The sequence below is a fragment of the Vipera berus genome, assembly GCF_964194415.1.
Source record: "Vipera berus genome assembly, chromosome: 1".
Lineage (NCBI taxonomy): Eukaryota > Metazoa > Chordata > Lepidosauria > Squamata > Viperidae > Vipera > Vipera berus.
The window spans coordinates 272,245,820-272,267,176 of NC_138202.1; the positions used below are offsets into that span (position 1 = coordinate 272,245,820).

Below are 21,357 nucleotides of genomic sequence, written 5' to 3' on the forward strand. Positions count from 1 at the left end.
TGGTCCTATGAGGCAGCTGCTGGCCAGGTCTGACCATCTTCTCCAGGTCTCTCAATAATGGGCATGAAATTTGGAGAACAGTGCATGTGATCTGGAGAATGACACAAGCAGGAAGAAGGCCTAGCATGGCCAGCAGCTACCTTGCATAGTGCCAGGCTGGCATACTGTAGGTCTATGGTGTGTAAGGCAGCAAGAGCAACTGAGAGGGGCCCCAAAGAAACTTGGGAGGGTGCACAGGTAGAGGAGATTTACCTCAGTAACTTGTGACTCTCCCTGCTGGCTTTCCCAATGACTTCCTAGAGAAGCCAACAAAGAAAGTTGTGAATGGCAAACATGTGATCATGGGGTACTTGACAACTGGTTGTAAGTGCAAAAGGGTTGCCCATCACCCAGATAGTAATCATCTGATAGCAGGGGTACTGCAAGAGCTATGACTTGTAAATCCCTTCATTCAGCAGTGCTGTAACTTTGGACAGTCATAAGTCAAGGATTACCTATATATCAGTAAAGCAGAATACTGACGTTTTTCATGGAACCTGTTTCCTGACCTGGCATGGTCAAAGGGCTGACCGCAGTCCTGAAAGCCTGTAAAGTACTATGTTCCAAATAGACTGTTGCAATCCTTTCAAAAACACCCATAAAGATTTAAAAAAATACCACACACCAAAAAGCTAAGTTAAGTAATTCAATGATAAGTGGAGCATTATATATGTACACACAATGATGTTCTAATGAAAGATCTTCATTTAAGATAGTTATGCCTTGTTCTTTAACAGTATTATTTAGATCCATCTGCATCAATCACAACTGCAAAATAAAATGAAATGGAGATGTACCTGTTTATTCATAAATGAATTCATAGAGGTTTAGCTTCTTTTAACACAACATTTACTAGCCTATGTGGTCTTTCAAAAAAAAAACACCCTACAAATTAGTGTACATACTTGCAATGAATCTGTTTTGAGCTTCTCTTTATGCTCTTCAGAGGAACGTAGAACCTCTCTATACAAATCTGCCGCCGAAGCATATTCTCCTGAAAAATTAGCACATTTCAGACTGGAACGTTGCATTTCTGTTTTCTGCTTATATAAAATTATGTATACATGATCATTACCCTTTTTTTAAAAGAAGCACCTTTACATTAAAAAATATATACAAGATCAATATATGAATCTAACTGAAAAGGACTTGAATACCAAACTTCCACCCTGAAAATGAAGTTAAAAAAATAAAAGTCTATCACAGAATTGTTATTCCCATAAATAAAAATATAACATTTCTTGAGTTGTTCTCTTCACTAAAGAGGATGGGGAGGAGAAATAATATAAAATGTTGTCCAGGGAATTCTTTTGGAATTAACAAACCAAAATGTCTGAAATCTGAAGCCTCATCTTTGCCCTGCCAGTTCTCCCTTGTTCAGCTAGTTCAGGGTGAATTTGCCATATATTTGGCAGTCTGTTTGAATTACCAGCTGGTAACTCAAACTTCTTACCAAATAAACTTGTGGGATGCTTCCACTGAATTCTTTCCATTGCTATAATCCTTTTACTAAAACTCAGACAAATGAAGTGACCATTGTCTAAAACAGAGTTCCCCAACCTTTTGGGCACCATGGACCGGTTCTGTGGAGAAAGGTTATTCTGAGGACCGGAGAGTGTGTGGTTTTGTGTGCTGCCTGCATTACACAGATGGGACTTGGCTTGTTTGTGCAGACCAGTTGTGGGCAGGCCATGGCCCAGTACTGGTCCATGGACCAGGGACTGGGGAACCCTGGTCTAAAATAACAGTTTCATATTATTTCTGAAAATTGCTTTCTGCTTGCCAATTCTCAAAGTACTGCCCTTGCTATTCCTTGTGGTTGAAATTGTAAAAAATATACCAGGAGTTGACTGTTGTTATTTTTGAAGACAAAATAGGGGCAGGGAAGATAATATTGATTAGTTATGCTATACTTCAAACAACCAGGTCCAGTTCAAGTATAATAGGAAACCACTATCGCTTGATGCCCATGGTTCTTTTTCTGTTCTAATTTTATAATTGCAAAGAAATCAGTTTGATCAGTTTTCAAATTTAAACCATACTTCAATGTGCCTGATATTGAAAAGAGTCTGGGATCAAAGTTGGATTTCAGATTCTGAGCTGTTAATGCAAAGAAGGGATATAATGTGTAACGGTGTTTTCTTAAGCATAAACTTCAAACCCTCTCCTTACAATCATGAAAATATAGACAGGAGAGGAAATATATAAACCAGAAATTCAGGCAGGTTTATTGATGTCCAAGGAAACTGTGGTTTCCCATTGCACTTGAACTCTAAAACTGAGAACTTCACTTGCCACTCGCTGTAACGTCTATGCAAAATATTATTAAATTATTATTTAAAGTTACACTAAACTTGAATGACTTGGACAAGAAATTTCCCTGCGTTATCAAAACTAGTTGGAATGGTCAAAATGAGTATGTACTATTTACGAACAATCAATATTTTAAATATACAGTCCCTTTGGAAAAATACAAACACAACAACATGCTGAAACATGGTGTCAGAATCCATTTATACTATACTATTTTTATATTGTATTTTATGTTGCCCTGTAAACCACCCTGAGTCCTTCGGGAATAGGGCGGCATAAAAATTTAATTAAATAAATAAATAAAAATAAATTTATATCACATTCATAAATGTATGTTTAAAACATTATCCCCCCCCATGGATTCTGCCATCTCCCAAGGAAGGAGGAGCACATGTGGATTCAGCCTGCCTTAGGTTATTTCAAAGACCAAGGGAACCTTTTGAACTGGGGGAACAAAAGGGAGGGTTAGAGAAGTAGGCATCTGGACTGTGTCTTCGTTTAATTCTGTAGAGGAAGAAGGCAATAACCATAAAGATTCAACGTTCCTTTTTTCCCACGAAAGGGATGACACGAAGTAAAATGATGGGGGCTGACCAAAAGGGGTTGAGGGAAGGGGGGTTGAACCGGGATCCCTTTATAGAGTTTCAATTTGTAAAACAACACTAAGTCCTGTCTTGTATTTCCACAACCAAGCATGTCCTAGTAAAAATTCCTTTTGGACTAGAACTGACTCCAAGAGTTTTTGTTTTCCTAAGATGTGGATTGGGGTGGGTCCCGACACATGGTTTAACTCCAGTTCATAAGAAATTAAATACAGGTAGTCCTCCACTTACAACAGTTCATTTAGTATCTGTTAGAAGTTAAAACAGCACTGAAAAAGTTGCTTATGAACATTTTTAACACTTACAACTGTTGCAGCATCACCATGGACATGTGATCAAAATTCAGATGTTTGACAATTGGTTCATATTTGTGACGGTTGCAGTGTCCCGAGGTCATGTGATCACCTTTTGCCACCATTTGACAAGCAAAATCAATGGGGTAGCCAGATTCACTCAGCAACTGTGTCACTAACTTAACTGCAGTGATTCACTTAACAACTGTAGCAAGAAATGTCATAAAATGGGGCAAAATTCACTTAACAAATATTTCACTTAGCAACAGAAATTTTGGGCTCAGTTGTGATCATCAATTTAGAACTACTTGTATCACATCAAGATAACATTAAAATGAGGAATTTATTACACCTCTGAGAGGATTAAGCTTATGCACTGTCAGTTCAATAGACAGTCAATAGTATAACCTCCTAACATTAGAACTCAAGATCCAGGAATCGTTTTCTTCTCTTTCTTCTCAGCACTTATATCCTTTAATAAATTATTTTCCAAAGTTCCATGGACTGAAGTATTAAAATCCCAGATTTCCTAAATCCAAATCCATGTGTTTTTGGGAATTTCCCTTTCTCCCCTCCTAGCAGACATTGACCAGATGTGGAAATCACTATGATTCCATGATAAAGACCAACTCGAAAAATAAGTCAAAATGGTGACTTTTACTACACACATAAGTAAGTTTAGGTCATTTTCCTCAATAAATAAATATAATTTTTTTACACAACTGTTTAATCGGGTTCTCTTTACCTAATTTAAAAACTTATTTGGAGAACAAATGACATTTTAGCTTCACATTTATGCAGAAATATTGAAAATCCGTAAGGTTCACAAACTTTGAAGCACCATGCATTTTATGCTGAAAGGCAGAGCATTTGATGTTTAAGAGACAAAATTATTGGTTTTCCTACTTCAGTCTGCTCTTTTAACCTCTCATTTCTTTGTTCTTTCTTTGAAGGAAGAATTAAAAGGATATGATTTTCTTTCCCAAGTTTGCTACCAGGGCAGGTACTATGACAGGTATCTATGAATGCATTATATTGTTTTTCTTCCTTGAGTTAAAAAAAAAGTTCAGTTGCCTTTTGAAAAAAGCATCTTTGAGACAACTATGGCCTGCATGACTGAGAATCTCCACAGATATTATACCGTAAGAACTAATTCATGACAAACTATTAAATTTATTGGAAATGGTTCAAGAGAGTTTTCTTTTTATTTCATAAATTCATTAGTTGTTTTCAACTAAAACAAACTGCAAAAAAGCTATTTCCTAAGAGTAACATTTCCTTTTGGCCTTTTAAATCCAGAATTGACGTTCACTTGATATTTAAAAGAACTGCAGGCAAACTATGAAAAAAGAATATTTTTCAATTCATTTTAAAGAAATCCAGTGAACTTAAGACCAAAGTTGAAGCTGCTTCAAGTTTCATAAAGCCAGAAAACAATATACAAGACCAATGCATTAACAAATTGTCAGCAAATGGGGTGTGGGGGGGGATGTTCCTAGGAGGGATGCGCAAAGAACATCAGGAATGTTTGCCAACAGTATAGAATCCCAGCAAGATCATTCAAGGCATGAATGTTTTCCAAGCTACCCAGCTGAATTAGCAGACTCCTACACTGGGCAGCAGTGACATATAAGAAGATGCTGGAGGCAGATCATCACTTCAGTGACAATGAAAAAGGCATTATTTCATACTGCACAGGATAGACAAGATAAGCTGATTAACAATATAGTTCTGGCTGAGGGCCCCCTCAGGTTGGATGCTCCTCAACATGAGACTGAGAAGTGCTGAGAATCTTTTGAATTATTAATGGTGTTCATGGCATTGCTAATTTAAAGCTTTCAGGGCATCTAATGTAGATGCCAGTTTCCATGCAGGAAAAGAAAATCTGAAGTTGCAATGATAAAATTACAGTTATAACATGGAATCTAAGAAGGATAAATCTGGTGGATGTTCAGCATACTGAAAGATGAAATGAAGTTGACCAAATACTGTGTTGATATCTTAAGACATCAGATAATTTAAATGGGCTGAAATTGGGTGCTTTCAGACAGAAGATTATACTGTTCACTATTTGGGCACAAAAAATAAAGAACACCCTAAGCTTTCAGTTAGGTAAGATGCAGCAAGAACAATACTTGATCACAGTGCAATTAATGATCGAATAGTGTCAGTTTAGATATTGCAGATCACTCTTTAATAGGACAATTATCCAAGTTAATTCCCCAACCACTGATGCAAAAGAAGAGGAGGTTAATGAGTTTAATAGTCAAGTTAAGTCTGAAATCAACAAATTTAGAGACTGGAATGCCGAAGGGGAAAATATTGAGGATGAAGATGTAATTTGACTATATGGAGCAGGGGAATGACTTATCCATTTCTGCCAATGATTTTTCATTGCTAACATAGTCTTCAAATAACCAAAATGAAATCTATAAACATGGACATCACTACTTGCTACATGCAGAAATCAAACTAACTATATTACTAGTATAAGGAGATAGCAGAGCTCAATTATAACATCAAAGACATAGCTAGAGGCTGACTGTGAAAAAGATCATGAACTGCTCATGATCTTTCATAGTTAAGCTAAAGTGAAAAAAAGAAAGTCAATCAGACTCCATGATATAATTTTGGACACATACAGTAGCCACCATTTTTAAGAAGAACATCAAAAATCACAACGAAGCCTTAAATCTCATTGGTAGGGAACTAGAAGAACTATGAAATAAATTCAAAGGATGAATATGAAAACAGACCAAAAAACTGAACAAAGCAAGCTAAATATCTGAACAAGTATTCCCTACTTGTATTAGAAGATGAAGTTAGATCACCATCCTAGTCATTACTAAGTCAGAACAAATGGATATTTTTTTCTAAACACACTCCTTGGCTTGAACATCTGGCATCTCCTTTCCACATGGGGCTCTAATCTAGCACTATTTTTGCTAGAAAGTAAAGTTAAAGATATTATACAATGGTTGCATATTCAACTATCCTTTCTCTGGTATTAGTATGAAGACTGACCTCTTCAATGGTCTCTGTAATTCTCCAGATTTGCTGCCATCCTTTTGGTTAGAACCTTTACAAGTTCTTCTTCTTGCCATATTTCTATAGATACTCCATCAATTCCTGTTCAAGCTGGCTTTAGAAAAGGCCAAAGAACATGAGACATTATTATTGCTGCACAATGGATAATTGAGAAAGCCAAAGAATACTAAGAAGTCAATATGTATTTCACTGATTATAGAAAGATGTTTGATTCTGTTGATCATATCAAACTGTGGAAAGTGTTTAGAGAAATGGGAATCTCAAAATACCTCATTTGTTTTCATGCAAAATCTGTGCCTGATGTATTTTTTTCTTTTCTTCACTTGCAGATTGGAGAGAAAGAGAATGGAAGAAAATAAGCTGTTTGCTCTTCTACGCACTGAAAGCAATGGAATTGTGACAATAGCCCAGGGATGGGAGCCATGGCACGCTGTACAAACAGATTACACTACTCTCTTTAAATCCCTTCTCCAAACTCTCTGCTCTGCAAAGAAGCCAGAGAAAGGATCTGGCAAGACACCCCCTCCACAAAGAGTGGAAAGAGATTTCAAGAAAGCAAACTGTTCTTCTATTTGTTTGTTTGTTTGCAAAATATACTGGCCACCCGTCCTACCTCAAGGTAACTCTGAGCAGCTTACGATCATAAAAAATAAAAAGGATATAAGCTAAAAATATAAATAAGTTAATACAAAAAGCCAAATACTTTAGCCCAATTAAAAGATGGGGAGGGCAGGAACAGGATGGGGGGGGAGGAGTGGGACCTGTTAATCTATCAACTTCACTGTGATACTCCCTCATTGGAGCCCCAAGCTAACTAGAAGAACCAGGTATTTACATTCCTATGGAAGGTCAGGAGGGTTAGAACTCACCTCATTCCAGGGGGCAAGAATGTTCCAGACAGCAGGTGCAACAGCACCTTCTCCTGAACCCCACCAGCTAGAATAATCCAGCTGATGGGCCGACAGCATGCCTTCTTTGCCAGCACGGGTGGGAGGGGACAGTCCCAATGGGATGAGATGGTCCCTCAAGTAGCCTGGACCCATACCATGAAGGGCTTAAAAGATGATTAGCAACACCTTAAGTTACACCTGGAAGCGAACCAGCAGCCGATGCAGTTTGTGGAGCAGTGGTGTTACATGGGCAATTCTCAGGGCCCCAAGAACTGCCCACGCTGCTGCACTCTGCCCCAGCTGCAGGTTCTGAATGCAGTGGCAGCGGGAAAGGGTTAGGTAAAGGAGAGATTGCCTACAGAAATTGTTGGCTTTTTTTTTTCTCACTCCCCTCGCAGAGCAAGAAAGACTGCAGAGGCAGAGATTTTATAAGTATTGTAAGCTGTTTATGTGGTGCACTGAGGGTGCAATTTCATTGCTTTTGATGTTCAGAAGAGCAAAGCCGAAGGTATGAAACCTACTAGTCTTGTCTTTTTCCAGCTGGAAAGCACAATTGTGATCACATGATTTTCTACTAAGCCTCTGTTTCACTTAAGGGTGAAAGCTTCAATTAGGATGATTAAGGGAGGACTACCTGTATGCTGAGTATGAGGAAAATTGAACGGAAAAAGGTAAGAATAATTTTAAAACTGGAGGAAGAAATATAAATGAACATTCTTGCTGATGCACCTTTAGACAGCTGAGAATGCAAACAATGTGCAAGTTCTAGGAATAAATGACAAGAAGCACAGAGAAAAACTGGGACTAAGATTAAACATAAAGAAGACCAAACTAATTACAACAGGTAGAACAACCAGGATAGAAGTGACAATAAAGATATTGAAGTGATGGATAACACCTGCATTTCAAGTTCAACCATTAACAGTAAATAAAACCAGCAATCAAGAAACACCCTGCAAATCAGAACTTTCTAGGGCAGCCATGAAGACCCTGGAAAAGATAGTCAAATGCCATGACTTTGTAGGTGTACAAAGATCAGAATTGTGCAGGCAATGCTTTTCCCTGTGACACGGTGCGTTAAGTGCAGGTTGGACTTCGAAAAGGCGACATATAAAAATCAACGGTACTTTGAACTTTGGTGTTGGGAGAAGGTTCCTGAAAATACCAGAGACAGCCAGGAAAATAAGTAATTATCAAAATGTATCAACCCACAACATTTTCACTCCAGGCACAAATGTCCAGGCTCCAATTTGGATACATTATGCAAATACAAAGCTTTCTGGAGATACATCATAATGCTAGCAAGTCTGGAAGGAAAGATAAGAGGACAACCAGCAGCAATGAGTATATTATTGTAAGACCTGAAGGGCTAGGCTGGGGCGATTATCCTGGAGAAAACTATTTATGTGGTCACTAGGAGTCAATACCAGTTTGATGGCACACTATCAATTAATCTGTTAATCTACTGATTAATCAAAATATGTTAGCAACATAATACAAAAGTCTGAGATGCTTCAATTCACACATTGTATTATTTAAACTTTACTTAGTTTTATTCCTGAAAGCCAAAACAGTACCATTTCACATATTCATTGGTACTCTCATTAGGTAACTACATTCAGATAATAGCTACTTTTTGCTTGGAAGACTCTAGTGAAAACAGCTTAACTTAACTAATATACAGCTAGTCCTTACTTAATGACCATTTGTTTGGCAATTGTTATGATGGCACTGAAAAAAGGGACTTACAACTGGTCCTCACACTTATGATAGTCACATTATCCCTAAAGTCACATGATCATGATTAAGACACTTGACCACTCCTAGAGCAGGGGTAGGCAACCTGAGTCAGCATAGTCCATGAGTCATAAAAGAGCCGAGGTTGCCTACCCCTGTCCTAGAGTATTTACAACAGTTGCAATATCCTGCGGTCATGTGACCGTCATTTGTGATTTTCTGAGCTGGTTTCTGACAAGCAAAGTCAATGGGGAAGTTGGCAGGGAAGGTTACAAGTCACAGTCACAGTATGTCTCACTTAAAGACCACAGTGATTCATGTAATGACTGTGGCAAAAAATGTTGTGAAATTGAGTGCAGTTACACGATGCCTCATTTAACAAATGTACTGCTTAACAACAAATTTTCTATTCCCTTTTGTATCAGTAAGTTGAGGACTACCTGTAACAAATTAAGATAAAAAAAACACAATATATTTCCAAATCAAATAATTATTCCATTCTATTTCCAAGGTTTTTCTTTTTTCTTTACCTTTAATAATATGGATACCAGCTAAGCCGTTAAGAGCACACACCAATTGACGATGAGCTTCTTCACATTCTGTCCGACATTTTTTCTGCAGAGATGTCAGAAGCTCTTCCATTGTCATTGTGCTGGAACAAAGAACCAAACATGAATGATACACATAATCCTAGCAGCTATCCAAATTACTGCAGAACAAAGAAGGAACAATGCTCCTGACCACAGGCTTTACAACTTGCACAATATGGGAGAGATCATAAGTGTGGACAGAGAATGTAACCCATCAAGGCTACAACATCATCAATTAATAATGGTTGAGGCTGCTAGAACAGCAAGAGCCAAAACTTTGTATCTCCCTCAACAACTGAAGCAGTAAAAGAGGAAGTAAAGAAAAAGATTGATCAACAACAATGCATAGTTAAAATAACGTAGGGGACAACAAAGCGAAAGCAGGGGAAACCGTATGTTCCTAACTATTAGGATGCCAAAATGACAAAAGCACTCTGTGGCACACTGTGAGGGCAAGTGGGGAAGGAGACATTGTAGCTCCCCATGAGCGCAGGCAAGCATGCAAAGGGGCACTGCAGCACCACGCAAATGTGGGCAGGCATGGAAAGGCGTGCTGAGGCATTTGTGTAAGTGAACATGGGAAAGGGCACTGCAGTGCCACACAGGTATGGGTGGGCATGGGAAAGGACACTACAAGAGTGACTTGTGGCCTTCCCTGCCATCTCCATTAACTTTGCTTGTGGAAAGCTGATAGGGAAGTCACCAATGGTAATCATATGATCATGGGATGCTACAACAATTGTAAATGTGAGCCAGCTGCCATGCGCCTGGATCATGACCACCTGCCTGTGGGGCTGCTGGGACAGATGGAACTTCAGGGAGTGGTCATTCATTCAACACTGTCAACCTTCAAATACTCATTGAATGAGTAATCAATAACCGAGGACTAATTTAAGATTAAAGCCACTGTATCCCATCTACACACTTCCTGAAATTGCAATGGTTTAAACAACCATTATGGTAAAAGTTAGTAGAAAAAGTAGCCTCCGAATACAGGTTTGTATAACCATTCTAGTCCAGTGAGGGCCTGAATTGTCAACTACAAATTTCACAATGATGTGCTATTCCTTCCTCAAGAGAAGAAAAAGGAGAAAACAGAAATAGACAGAAAATTATTCACTACAATTATTTCACAGTTGCAGGCCATAATCTGAATTTTAACTGAACTTCATTAATGGTGAACACATTGAAATATTCTTCAACACTATTGATTTAATTGTAAATAATTAACTTTGAATGAAGCAGTCAATTTTAGACATTTTCTAACTAAATTATTTGAGTTATTTACTTGTAAATAGGTTACCTTACAGTAACAAATAAACTTCATCTCTGATATATGTTTGATCTATTTAAACTACACAGAAAGGAGATGCTGCTTTCAAAAATACTACTGTCTAAAGCCGTGGCCCACTATGGGCAGTGACTTATTTGCACCCGGGCCGCAGGCCAGTGCATACCTGCGGACAGCTCAACTCACACAAGCAATAGCCTGGTGAACTCACACACATGCGAACCTCAAGTCATGCAAGTGGTGCTCCGGCATGCATGCACGCGCAGCTCAACTTGCAGCTGAGCTGCGTGTGCATGTGTGTCCACACCAACCCAGTTTCCCCCTCCCACAGCTGGGCCACCAAGCCACATGGCTGGCTCAGGAATTCTGGGAGCTGAAGTCCATGATTCATAAAAGAGCCAAGGCTGCCTACCCCTGGGCACTGCCACTGCTGCCTGGAATATCAGGCAGCGATATCAGTTCCAAATAAATGCTTGACATTTTTTACTTTTCACACAGTAAATTTGCTGAATTTTATTTATTATTATCAGAGTAGCTACGGAAAGACCAAATATTTATATAGCTATATTAATAAGGAGAATCTAAATCCATTTTAAGAAGTGAAATTAACCTTTTCTGCAGAGGCAAGAATTCTCCACGAACAGCCTGTGGATGACAACAGGCCTGTCTCAGACGCAGCAAAGGGTACAGAATAGAAGTCACGGTTCTCCTATCCAAGCTGCTGAGTTTGAGAGACCAGTCCAAAATCTTCCTGAGTTTTACCAATGCATCCTGACAGCACACTTCATGTTGGCGATGATAAAAATGCCTCTCCACAGGAGAAAAATGAAGCCAGTGTATATCTTCTGTCTGAGGAGGGATCTGAATCTAACAAAATGAAGCAAAAGTAAACAACTAAAGTTTGGGTAAAAAATGTTATCTAAAAAAACCCATGTTATTAGAACTGAAATGTTTACTTGATCAATCACGTCCTTCTTTGCTGACCTCCACATTATCTTGGCAATGAAATTGTAAAGAGGCTGTGTATTTTTCCTGCAGTACGGTCGATACAGAAGCTGATCCCACCAATATTTGACCCAATAAGGATCAGCACCAAGGAAAAGTACTAATCCATACAAATCTGTTGCAGAGAAAGAGTAAAGTTTACCGAATGCAGGTGGCAATCTTTCAAAAACTATTTAAAATATGATTTCTTTATTTTTTTTAAAAAAATATAATCTACTTTAGCTCATCATCAGACAAGTTAAACCTCATTAAGATTGTTTTCTTTTGAGGATGAGGGATTGATAAAACTTGGATAGTATGTTTACTTTTTGAAAAATTAAAATGAGTAGCCCATCTTTTTATAAACAGCCTAAATCAGGGGTGTCAAACTGCCGGCCCACAGGCCGGTTGCATCATACAGAGGCCGTGCCCACCCCAGCTCCGGCAATGCAAAAAAAAAGTCACAATACGTTGAGACACGTCACGTGACGTGGCGAGTTTGACGCTTGTGGCCTAAATAATCCACTAGCAATTCATCTAGTATTGCTGGTTTTCAATACACAGGTCAGCAATCAGTGATATCAACTTAAAAGACATTCACCTTCGAGTCCTCGCTGTACCGGTGTGCCACTGACGCACCAGCGATTGATTCCACTCAAACGGAGTGCCATTTCTGCAGCCTATACAGGATGACAAAAAATATAAGACAGGATTGTGACATGTAGGAACAATATTAAATCCAAGAGCTCCCAGTCGGCAGCAAACAGCACTGTAAGATCAAGGTAATGTCCAGTGGAGCCCTTCTCCAGTTTAAGCTGATGCAGTATTAGGAGTAGGAAGCAGGAAGCCTTGGCAAAAGTGACGCATGCTATCGTCATGTGGCCCTCTGAAGATTAACTGGAAACCATACCTTGCACAAAATACAGGTGTCAGGCTGCTGGTAAGTAAAACTTGCTAATGTAACACCTATTTTCTTAGTCAAATACTGATTTCCAGCAAGCTTTCACACCCAATTCAAAATGCTCACGATGATTTATAAAACATTTACAATGGAAGTTCAGGCTATATTAGAATCTGTTTTCTGCAAATTAATCCTCCCCATCCTGCCAGAACGAGAGAGAGCCTACTCCAGACCCCGATTTCTCTCATAGTGAGGGGGTTCCTAAAACAAAAGACAGGTTTTCTCTGTTGTAGCCCCAATGCCATGGAACACTTTAACCCTGATCGATGTGCCAGGCCACTTTGTTCCTTGCATTTCACAAGCTTATGAAAAACAATTTTACTCAGGACAGCTTCTTTATAGTGGCAGAATTGCAACAATTTCTTTTTTAATGTTTTAGTCATTCATTCATCTGCTTTATATGCTTTTTGTGTATAAATGGATGAATGAAAACTATGCTTGTAACTGAAGCTTAAGTGCATACATGTACTCTTATATACTCATTGCGGAATATATCACAGAAGTATTTATAAGATTCATTTATAACAGTTCTACCCCATCCTTCTTTCAGGTGCTCGTACACACCTACACAATCTTCCTCCCGTTTCTCCACCCAAGTGACATAGATTAAGCTGAGAATGTGACTGGCCCAAAGTCTCCCATGAACGTTCATGGCTAAAAATGGATCTTAACTGAGACTTCCTGGTGCCATGGTACAATGTGCCTTTAGGTCCCCCAAATTCCAAGGTTGGCTAACCATTGTTCTAGACCAGGGGCGTCAAACTGCCGGCCCATGGGCCAGATGTATCACACGGACGGCGCACCCACCCCATTGCCGGCAATGGCAAAGCCATCCCGATACATCGCGTGACATCATGTGACGTCGTGAGTTTGACACGTCTGTTCTAGACCTTTACAACTGAACTCCTTTTCTTATAGCAAATCTGCCTTATCCCGATCACATTTCCCATAAATCCCATTTTTACTGAATTGATCCCCTGCTTTGCCTTTTTAACACCTATCCATCTGCCGTGCACGGTATATATTTTTTAAATCCCAATTGAATGAAGATCTAAACAGTTTTTATGCATCTGTGGAATTTTAAAGTTCAAAGCCCAGAGTTGCTTTGATAGTGAGACGGGCAGCCTATAAATTTAATAATAAAAAGAAAGGTCCCTGTGGATTTTACTCTGCTAATCATTGTCAACTATAGGGGGTGGTGCTCATCTCCATTTCAAGTTCACTGAGACAGCACTTTCCAAAAACATTTCCACAGTCATGTGGCCAGTATGACATCACAGAGCAGTTACCTTCCCAAAGTAATACCTATTTATCTATTCACATTTGCATGTTTTTGAACTGCTAGGTTGGCAAGAGCTGGGGCAAGATTGGGAACCAACCCCATAGTGTGGTGCTTGGATCTCAAACATGGGCTGTCAGCTTTCCAGCTGACAAGCTCTGCATCTTAACCACTGAGCCACTGTGCCACCTCATAAATTAAATAAATAATAAAGTTTACATTTCTATAAGGTTCCCTGAACTATCTAGGAATAGATAGCGCATAACATTGTAAAATAAAATAGTAATCTTTTAAAACAATTGTATTAACAGTATCTTCTACCAGCTGCTGGAATGGGCATTTTTAAATTCAATGCTAACAGTTTCATATCTTCTAAACCCAAAGGGCATGTCTTGTGCCTCTTGAAATAGCATTAAATCAATCTCTTGCTTTCAGCCATGAAGCTATATAACAGACATCATGACCTACTTCTTTAAACTGTCAGAATACATTATGTAAAGTTATTATTTTAAAATGGATATGTTTCATATCCTCTCAAACCTCCATCAGGGAAAATATTTAGATGCAAATAACTTTAGGGGAAACTCATAATTTACTCACTTCTGAAGGATAAAGTGCAAGGGCATATTTATATCTACATGGTTAAATAGTAGCTGAAGTTTCCAAGGGATTGCCTCACCTTTGCAGTGGTACATTCTACCATCTGTGCCTCATCTAGGCAAATTCTCCACCACTCCACAGCTACCAAGGGACTAGGAATGGCCATATAACGTTTCTGGTTTCTGAAACGGCGCCCATCTTCACTATTGCTATGCGGAATGTCGACATAATTCAGCTCACACCGGAGGACATCATATGTAGTGATCACTACATCCTGCTCTGCTAAGATGTGAGGTTGCAAGAAGCCATGCTTCTTAACTCCTTGATAAACCTGTATGATTTTGCCAAAAAATACAAGACAAAGTAAATATTGAAAGTTAGAGATTTCATGTAGTAAAAAGTGATTGTCGTTCATAAAGTTAAGCAACCCCTTTCTCATTAAAAAATTAGGTGACAGCTTAATTATAGTTTAATAGAGTGAAATAAAACATGGCCGAAGTACGTAAAAAGAGCATGACAAAATGTGCTGGTAAGAAAAATACATCTCTTCGAGCTTAAGAGGAACAGCGTCCATTGAAAGGCTCACATAGCATTTCAAAGTTGTCTTGAGTTGCCTGCATACAGATGAGGATATACAGCCACCGGGGGCAGGAAATAGTTATTTAAGAAAAAAAATGCTTCACTCATACATTTTGCCAATACCTCTATTGACTGCTTCTAACCGTCCTAATACTGAACACTATTTTTACAGTTCCTCTGTTATACTTTGTTCTTTTTGATAGGAGGAATAATTGTATCAGCAATCAAAACTATGTTCTAAACAATTACAAGGAATTGTTTGGGAAGGTATAAATCCAGTCAGCTTCACATTTTTTCACGAGAGATCTAAATGGAAAAAAAGTACCACACAAAAAGAGAATTAAAATTTCTTCACAAAAGTATACTTAATCCCTTTAATACAGAAATGCATCAAATAATGGTTGATTTTCTACTGGCCACCTGTAATTTCTGAAGCTTGCTAGCAAATCTGAGGAATTTTATTTTATTTTATCCAGGATACAATGAACTTCAAACGGTTTTTGTAAATGATAGCAATAATGATATAATCATGCAGGTACAGATATATATTGAATAACTTTGTATTTCCCCCGTCTCTATAAAGGCATGTAATTCCACCTGTGCTCTACAAAATAATGCTCACAAGAAAATACATTTTCCTTCTGCCTGCTCTTCAGAAATCCATTACATTCTTCGAACTCTTATTGTACTAGTGTTTTTATAAAGAATGTTTCTTACCAGCACATGAAGGGACGAGGATCTCACATGTCTATTAATTTCATCAACCCACTGGTGGCAGATTGAACTTGGAGAAATGATGAGAGTGGCTCCTGTAGGAACTGGTTTCATTGCTACAAGGCAGTGGGGACAGTAAAAGGGCTTGATCTTAAGATTTTCTTCCTTATAATTCACACATTCAGCATGTTGCCATAGGTGACAGTTCAGGCACTGTACCCGAGCTTTATAGTCAACCAAGCCAAGCTCCCCGCAGATGCATTCAAAGCGGTAATCAGAGGTGTTGAATGGAAAAATAGAACCAGGGCGTTGTTTAAAGATGCTAGTGTGTTCTTGACAGACTGAAGCCTGGTCTTCTAAGGCATCCTGCATCTCTTCGGTTTCATCCATATTTTTAGGAACAGCAACACTACAGCATATCTCATCTTTGGATCTAAGCATATTGTCAGTTGACCTACACTGAGAATCTTTAATTTTCCAGCGCTTAGAATCCAGGTTTGATTTACTAGTATCTTTGTTTGTTGCACAGTAATCATGATCTTCTGCTGCAATATCTATCACCTGAGGTAACTTCAGAGCATCTGTAGAACATGCATTCTTATCATCCAATTCTTTGATTTCAGTCTTATGGTCTGGCAATTTTTTCTTCTGAGATCTATTTGAAGTTTGCCTTTTCTGTAAATATAAAAGAAACCAAACTGAATTTTCGTAGTGCTAATTCCTAATTCTCTGAAATTATGAGGAAGAGCTGGAAAACATCAACTCTGCATGGTGTATTCCAGCCTTCCTCAATCTGACACCCTCTAGATGTGTTCAGATTATAATTCATGTAATTCTCACCATAAAAAAATTCTGGGAGCTTTCAACACATCTGAAAGGCACATCTGGAGAGGCTTGTATCACATGTGTGAGCCACTATCTTTTAACCTTTATTTATACAATACCAAGTGGGGATAGGAGACTATACCTCTTTGGAATATACATTTCATAGTATTGAGTACACTTGGCAATCTCCAAACTGACTTTTTAAAAGCTTACTAGTATCAATACAATTCAATATTCTTGTTAATTAAAATTACAGTGCAATTCTTATGATTCATTAAAAAGCCTATTCATGTTCATTTGATATGTAATTTTTTATTTTATAATATTAACTTATAATAACTGGGATCTATGCTCCATTTCACCAAAATTGTGCACAATTCTGTCAAAGTACTTAAAAGATTAGGAACAATTAAGAATATACTTTACTATAAACTATTTGAAAGAAGTCATGAATGAGAATGGGAAGTCCAGAAAGGTTTTCTAAAAGGTAAGACCTATTTAAGTATTAAGTTCTTTAATTGAACATACAAAAAGTAGAAGATATATCAAGGAGGCCCGCTTATAACATTCTATCCATCATGTAACCCTTTCCCTATATCTGCAGATACATCTTGAATACCTACATGGAATAAGACTGGGTTTCTGCATTAGCATCATGCACACAATTGTACTAAGATTATCTTTTGTATAAATTTTGCACTGTATTTTAAACATGATATAATGATGCAGAAATATTTGTTATGTGTAAGATTAATTTTAAATAAAGGGCCTATGTTCCCATAATTTTGTAATTGCTATTCAATGGTCCTGGCAGCCTATTTTTTAGTTCCCTTCCCCAAAAAACCCTTAATTATAGCAATGAACATGAATTTAAATAATCCTAAATAATTCCTTTTCTTCTAGCTCACCTGTTTTTTGGATCTATTACAAAACATCTGTTCCTTGTAGTTTCTGCCCAACTTGAAAGAGCCGGCAAGACCATGGCCTTTGACTTGCTCCACTACCTTCTCTGCAATTAATTTTTCCAGAGTTCTTTTAAGAATCCGACGGTTCCTCTGAACATCGTATTTATATATGGAATGGACATACTTAAAAATTGCAACAATGGATGCTCCCTTCTTCACATTCATTTCTTTTATAGCTGTTAAAAGCATTACTCGCAAACCTATACGAAGAATGAATATTTTTGATCAAAACTGTGAAAAGAGATTGCAAGGTAATTTTAAGATTTTTATTGTAACACTTAAAAGCTCTGGCTTAATTTTTTGTGGCTAGTTTGCAGAGGTAGCTTTTTCTGCTAAACAACTTAAATAGTTTAATTTCTTACTAGCCTCCAGGACTTTTATTCTCTAATAATAATTCTTCAATTATCACATGTAACCAAGGGATATAGAAAGCATCATATACTTAATAATGGAATTGCAAAAAGATTTGATATGGGTCTTAGTTTCTGTACGAGAGACAAAAAAACTCTTCAGCCTAAAACAAGCATTTAATCTGAGGTGAAGCCACAGGTTTTCCAACAATATACAACAGTTAACCTATTTCCCTTATGTAACTTTAGGACCTCTCACTCAAACTTTAACTAGTATATCAAAATAATATACATTATGTAATATATATCTATGCTTCTGTTAATGTCTTGTTTCTACTTTATTGAGAAATCCCAAATAGACTCTCAATTACTTGTGACTGTCACTTATTTTATACTTTAATTCCTCTGCGTGTTGTTGTAAATGAATCACACCTGCCATCAGTATAAATACCGTGGGGCTTACAAGAACCACCTATGCACTAGGAAAATCTTCTAGCGAAGACTGGAAAAAATAAGAACTGGGGGAAAAAATGAAGAACTGAGCTCTGTCTTGAAAGTTCATTAATTTAAAGAACAGAAAATAATTTTACATTAAGCATATTTGACAGGTTCCCCCCCCCCCACAGAACTATCAGCTATCTGAGAAAAATGCATGTTTTATTAATGTGTAAGTAAATAACTGCCTGGAGGAAATAAAACATCATTTTGTTAGGAATTTGATAGTTCCTAGTTTTTAATAATTATGAATACTAACACCTATACAATTGTGTTTATTTACTTTGAACATACTGTGAGTGAAAGTATTATCAGTACTTTAAATAAATAAAAAGGGAATATTTATTATTTATTTAGAAAACATATATGGCAGCCCAACTTATTCCTGGTGATTCCAGGTGGCTTACAGAAATAAAGCCCGAAAACAAAACCCAATAAACCTCCACATCCTGGCCACAATAATCAAACCAGCAACTTGATGGGCTCCATTTCACCCCTGGGGTCCCATGGCCCGCTGGCAAAACGTTTTCAAAGCCTTTCAAAAGTCTATCAAGGTGGTGGCCAATCTTATTTCTGCAGGGATGATGTTCCACAGGGAGGAAGCCTCCACAAAGAATGTCCCTTTTTCTGGTCCCACTAGATGGACCTCCTTAAGAGAGGGGACAGAAACTTTATCTTGCCTTCCTACTCCGGTGGGTCAGGTAGATGTAACTGGGAAAAGATGACCCTTCATATAACCTGGACCCAGACCATGTAGTTTTAAAGGTGTCAAAAGGCACCTTGAATTGGATCTGGAAGCAAATCAGCAACCAATGCAATTCCCGCAAGAGAGTGAGTTATGTACAAATTTAGACTTGCACAAAACCTGTTCTGTTCCAGCCTACGACCGGCCCTGTTTGTGTGTCAGGGACAACCCCTTTTTCCTTTTAACAATCAATAGGCTGGAAAAAACCCAACCCAAATTTATTTACAGTTCCAAATAATAAAGTCTTTCAAACAAAAAAGCAGCAGAATATTTTCTTCGACCAAAAATACATGATTCAAAACATCCAACAAGAGTCAAACAACAAGAGTCAGATTAGCAAGAACAGACCATTCTCTTTGAATGTCTCCAAACGGTTGCCTTCAGCAACCAGCACCGCCCACACCTTCCCCTTTTATTATCAGTCCCAAGGCGTGGCTTCTCAATGCCTTCTCCTCTTTTCACTGAGTTGCCTCATTGATTTTCTCTGCTCTGCTCTGCTCTGCTGGATTGCCTTCTGCTTCTAGCATCTCTGAACAGATTCAGCTATGACTCCTCTGAGTCTGACACCTCCTCCTCACACAGCTGAGCCTCATGAGGAACACGACTGGAGGGGCCAAGCTGAGAGTCCTGAAGTGCATCAGAGCCTCCCTCCGACACCGAAGGCTCTCCAAACCCCTCCTCCTCCTCCTCAGATTCCTCGGACTCAGCTGCTGGGAGCACAGGCTGACACTGAATCACAACAAAGCCATGCAGATTTAAGGCATTGGCTTTGTCAATATATATGTATAAACAAACTTCAGCACTAACTTTTTTCTCTCTAAAGATAGCTGTTTTTCCTTACTGCTGGTTATGCAAATGATTCCTGCTAAATACTTACTTGGATACTGGACTTTTTCCTTCAACGTAAACTCCATTTTCATTATGTTTTTCTTTTTACTTCCTTCAGTAGGTTGTGGTGGAACAAAGAAGTTTACTAAAAACCCCTGAAATATAATTTTAACATTATTATGTCACAATCTACCTAATAATTAACAAAGGCTAGGCATGACAAAAATAAAATGTACATTTAATTATTGGTCCACTGGTTTTATCCAAGCATGTAAGAATTCAGGTGGAAACTTTAACACTGTTATAAAAATTCATTGTCAATCAGTAGAATTAAAACTGGAAAAGAAAGTTGTAAGAATGAAGCATTATTTTCTAGAAGCAGAAATACTAGAAATACTGATCTTTTCACCAATTTAAATATACAGTGGGTTTTGTTTATTCATGGGGGTTCTGTTTCAATTGAACCATGAATAACAAGCCGCTGAAAAAGCATACTGTGCTTATGTGAAAAATGTTGTCAGTCATTTTGTGCATGACATAATACAAAAAGGACACTCTAGAAGAGACTTACATGGCAAATAATAGATACACAAAATGCTTTATTACATACAAAAGGTTCTGCCCTGTATTTTCCAGGAAAACACCTTTTCTCTTCTCTTCACTGCTAATGGCTATTGGTAAACTATATCCACAAATTGGTCAAATTAGCAAGCTTCAAATTCTGCAGATTGACAACTACGATAACAGTTTGCAACACATTTCTAACTGAAGTGTGTTGTGAATAGAAGAATAAAGACAGGAAAAATTTTAAAATGGGATTATCATATTCTAGTTAACTTGATATTTTTAACAAAATGATTTAAAAAGTTTTAGTTGGGATTAGGTTTTTCCCAAGGATAAAGAAATACGATGCAACCCTAAGAATATTGTTTTATATTTTCAATATAAAAAGAACCAGACAAATTATTACAATATAGCTACACCACAGTTACGTAATAGCATAATGATATAGAGCAGATTGATTTTGAACCTTTCTTCATAAAACTAGTATGCATTTTGCATGTTACTTATACACAAAAGTGAAATTTCCATTGTGCTACCGATCAAACCTTTCCCAAAATGTTCTATTAAATTATCAGAATAATTAAATAAACAATTAAATTAATTCTTTTAGCATTCAAGACTCAGATTGAAATGTGATCCTGAAACAACCAGATGAATATCTATAT

The 21,357-nt window shown here is 37.8% G+C and overlaps 1 protein-coding gene across 2 annotated transcripts in view; it reads right to left on the bottom strand.

The window, feature by feature from the left end:
* SHPRH (SNF2 histone linker PHD RING helicase) overlaps nt 1-21,357 on the bottom strand; it is a 61,992-nt gene that overhangs the window by 28,804 nt on the left and 11,831 nt on the right. For both annotated transcript variants that reach the window (XM_081313053.1, XM_081313052.1), the window contains exons 7-15: nt 20,178-20,283; nt 17,654-17,910; nt 15,924-16,595; nt 14,707-14,958; nt 12,389-12,467; nt 11,760-11,923; nt 11,414-11,670; nt 9,453-9,574; nt 945-1,033 (exon numbers count right to left, since the gene is read on the bottom strand). In XM_081313053.1, coding sequence (XP_081169179.1) covers nt 945-1,033; nt 9,453-9,574; nt 11,414-11,670; nt 11,760-11,923; nt 12,389-12,467; nt 14,707-14,958; nt 15,924-16,595; nt 17,654-17,910; nt 20,178-20,283 — 1,998 coding nt within the window. The remainder of the gene's footprint in view (nt 1-944; nt 1,034-9,452; nt 9,575-11,413; nt 11,671-11,759; nt 11,924-12,388; nt 12,468-14,706; nt 14,959-15,923; nt 16,596-17,653; nt 17,911-20,177; nt 20,284-21,357) is intronic.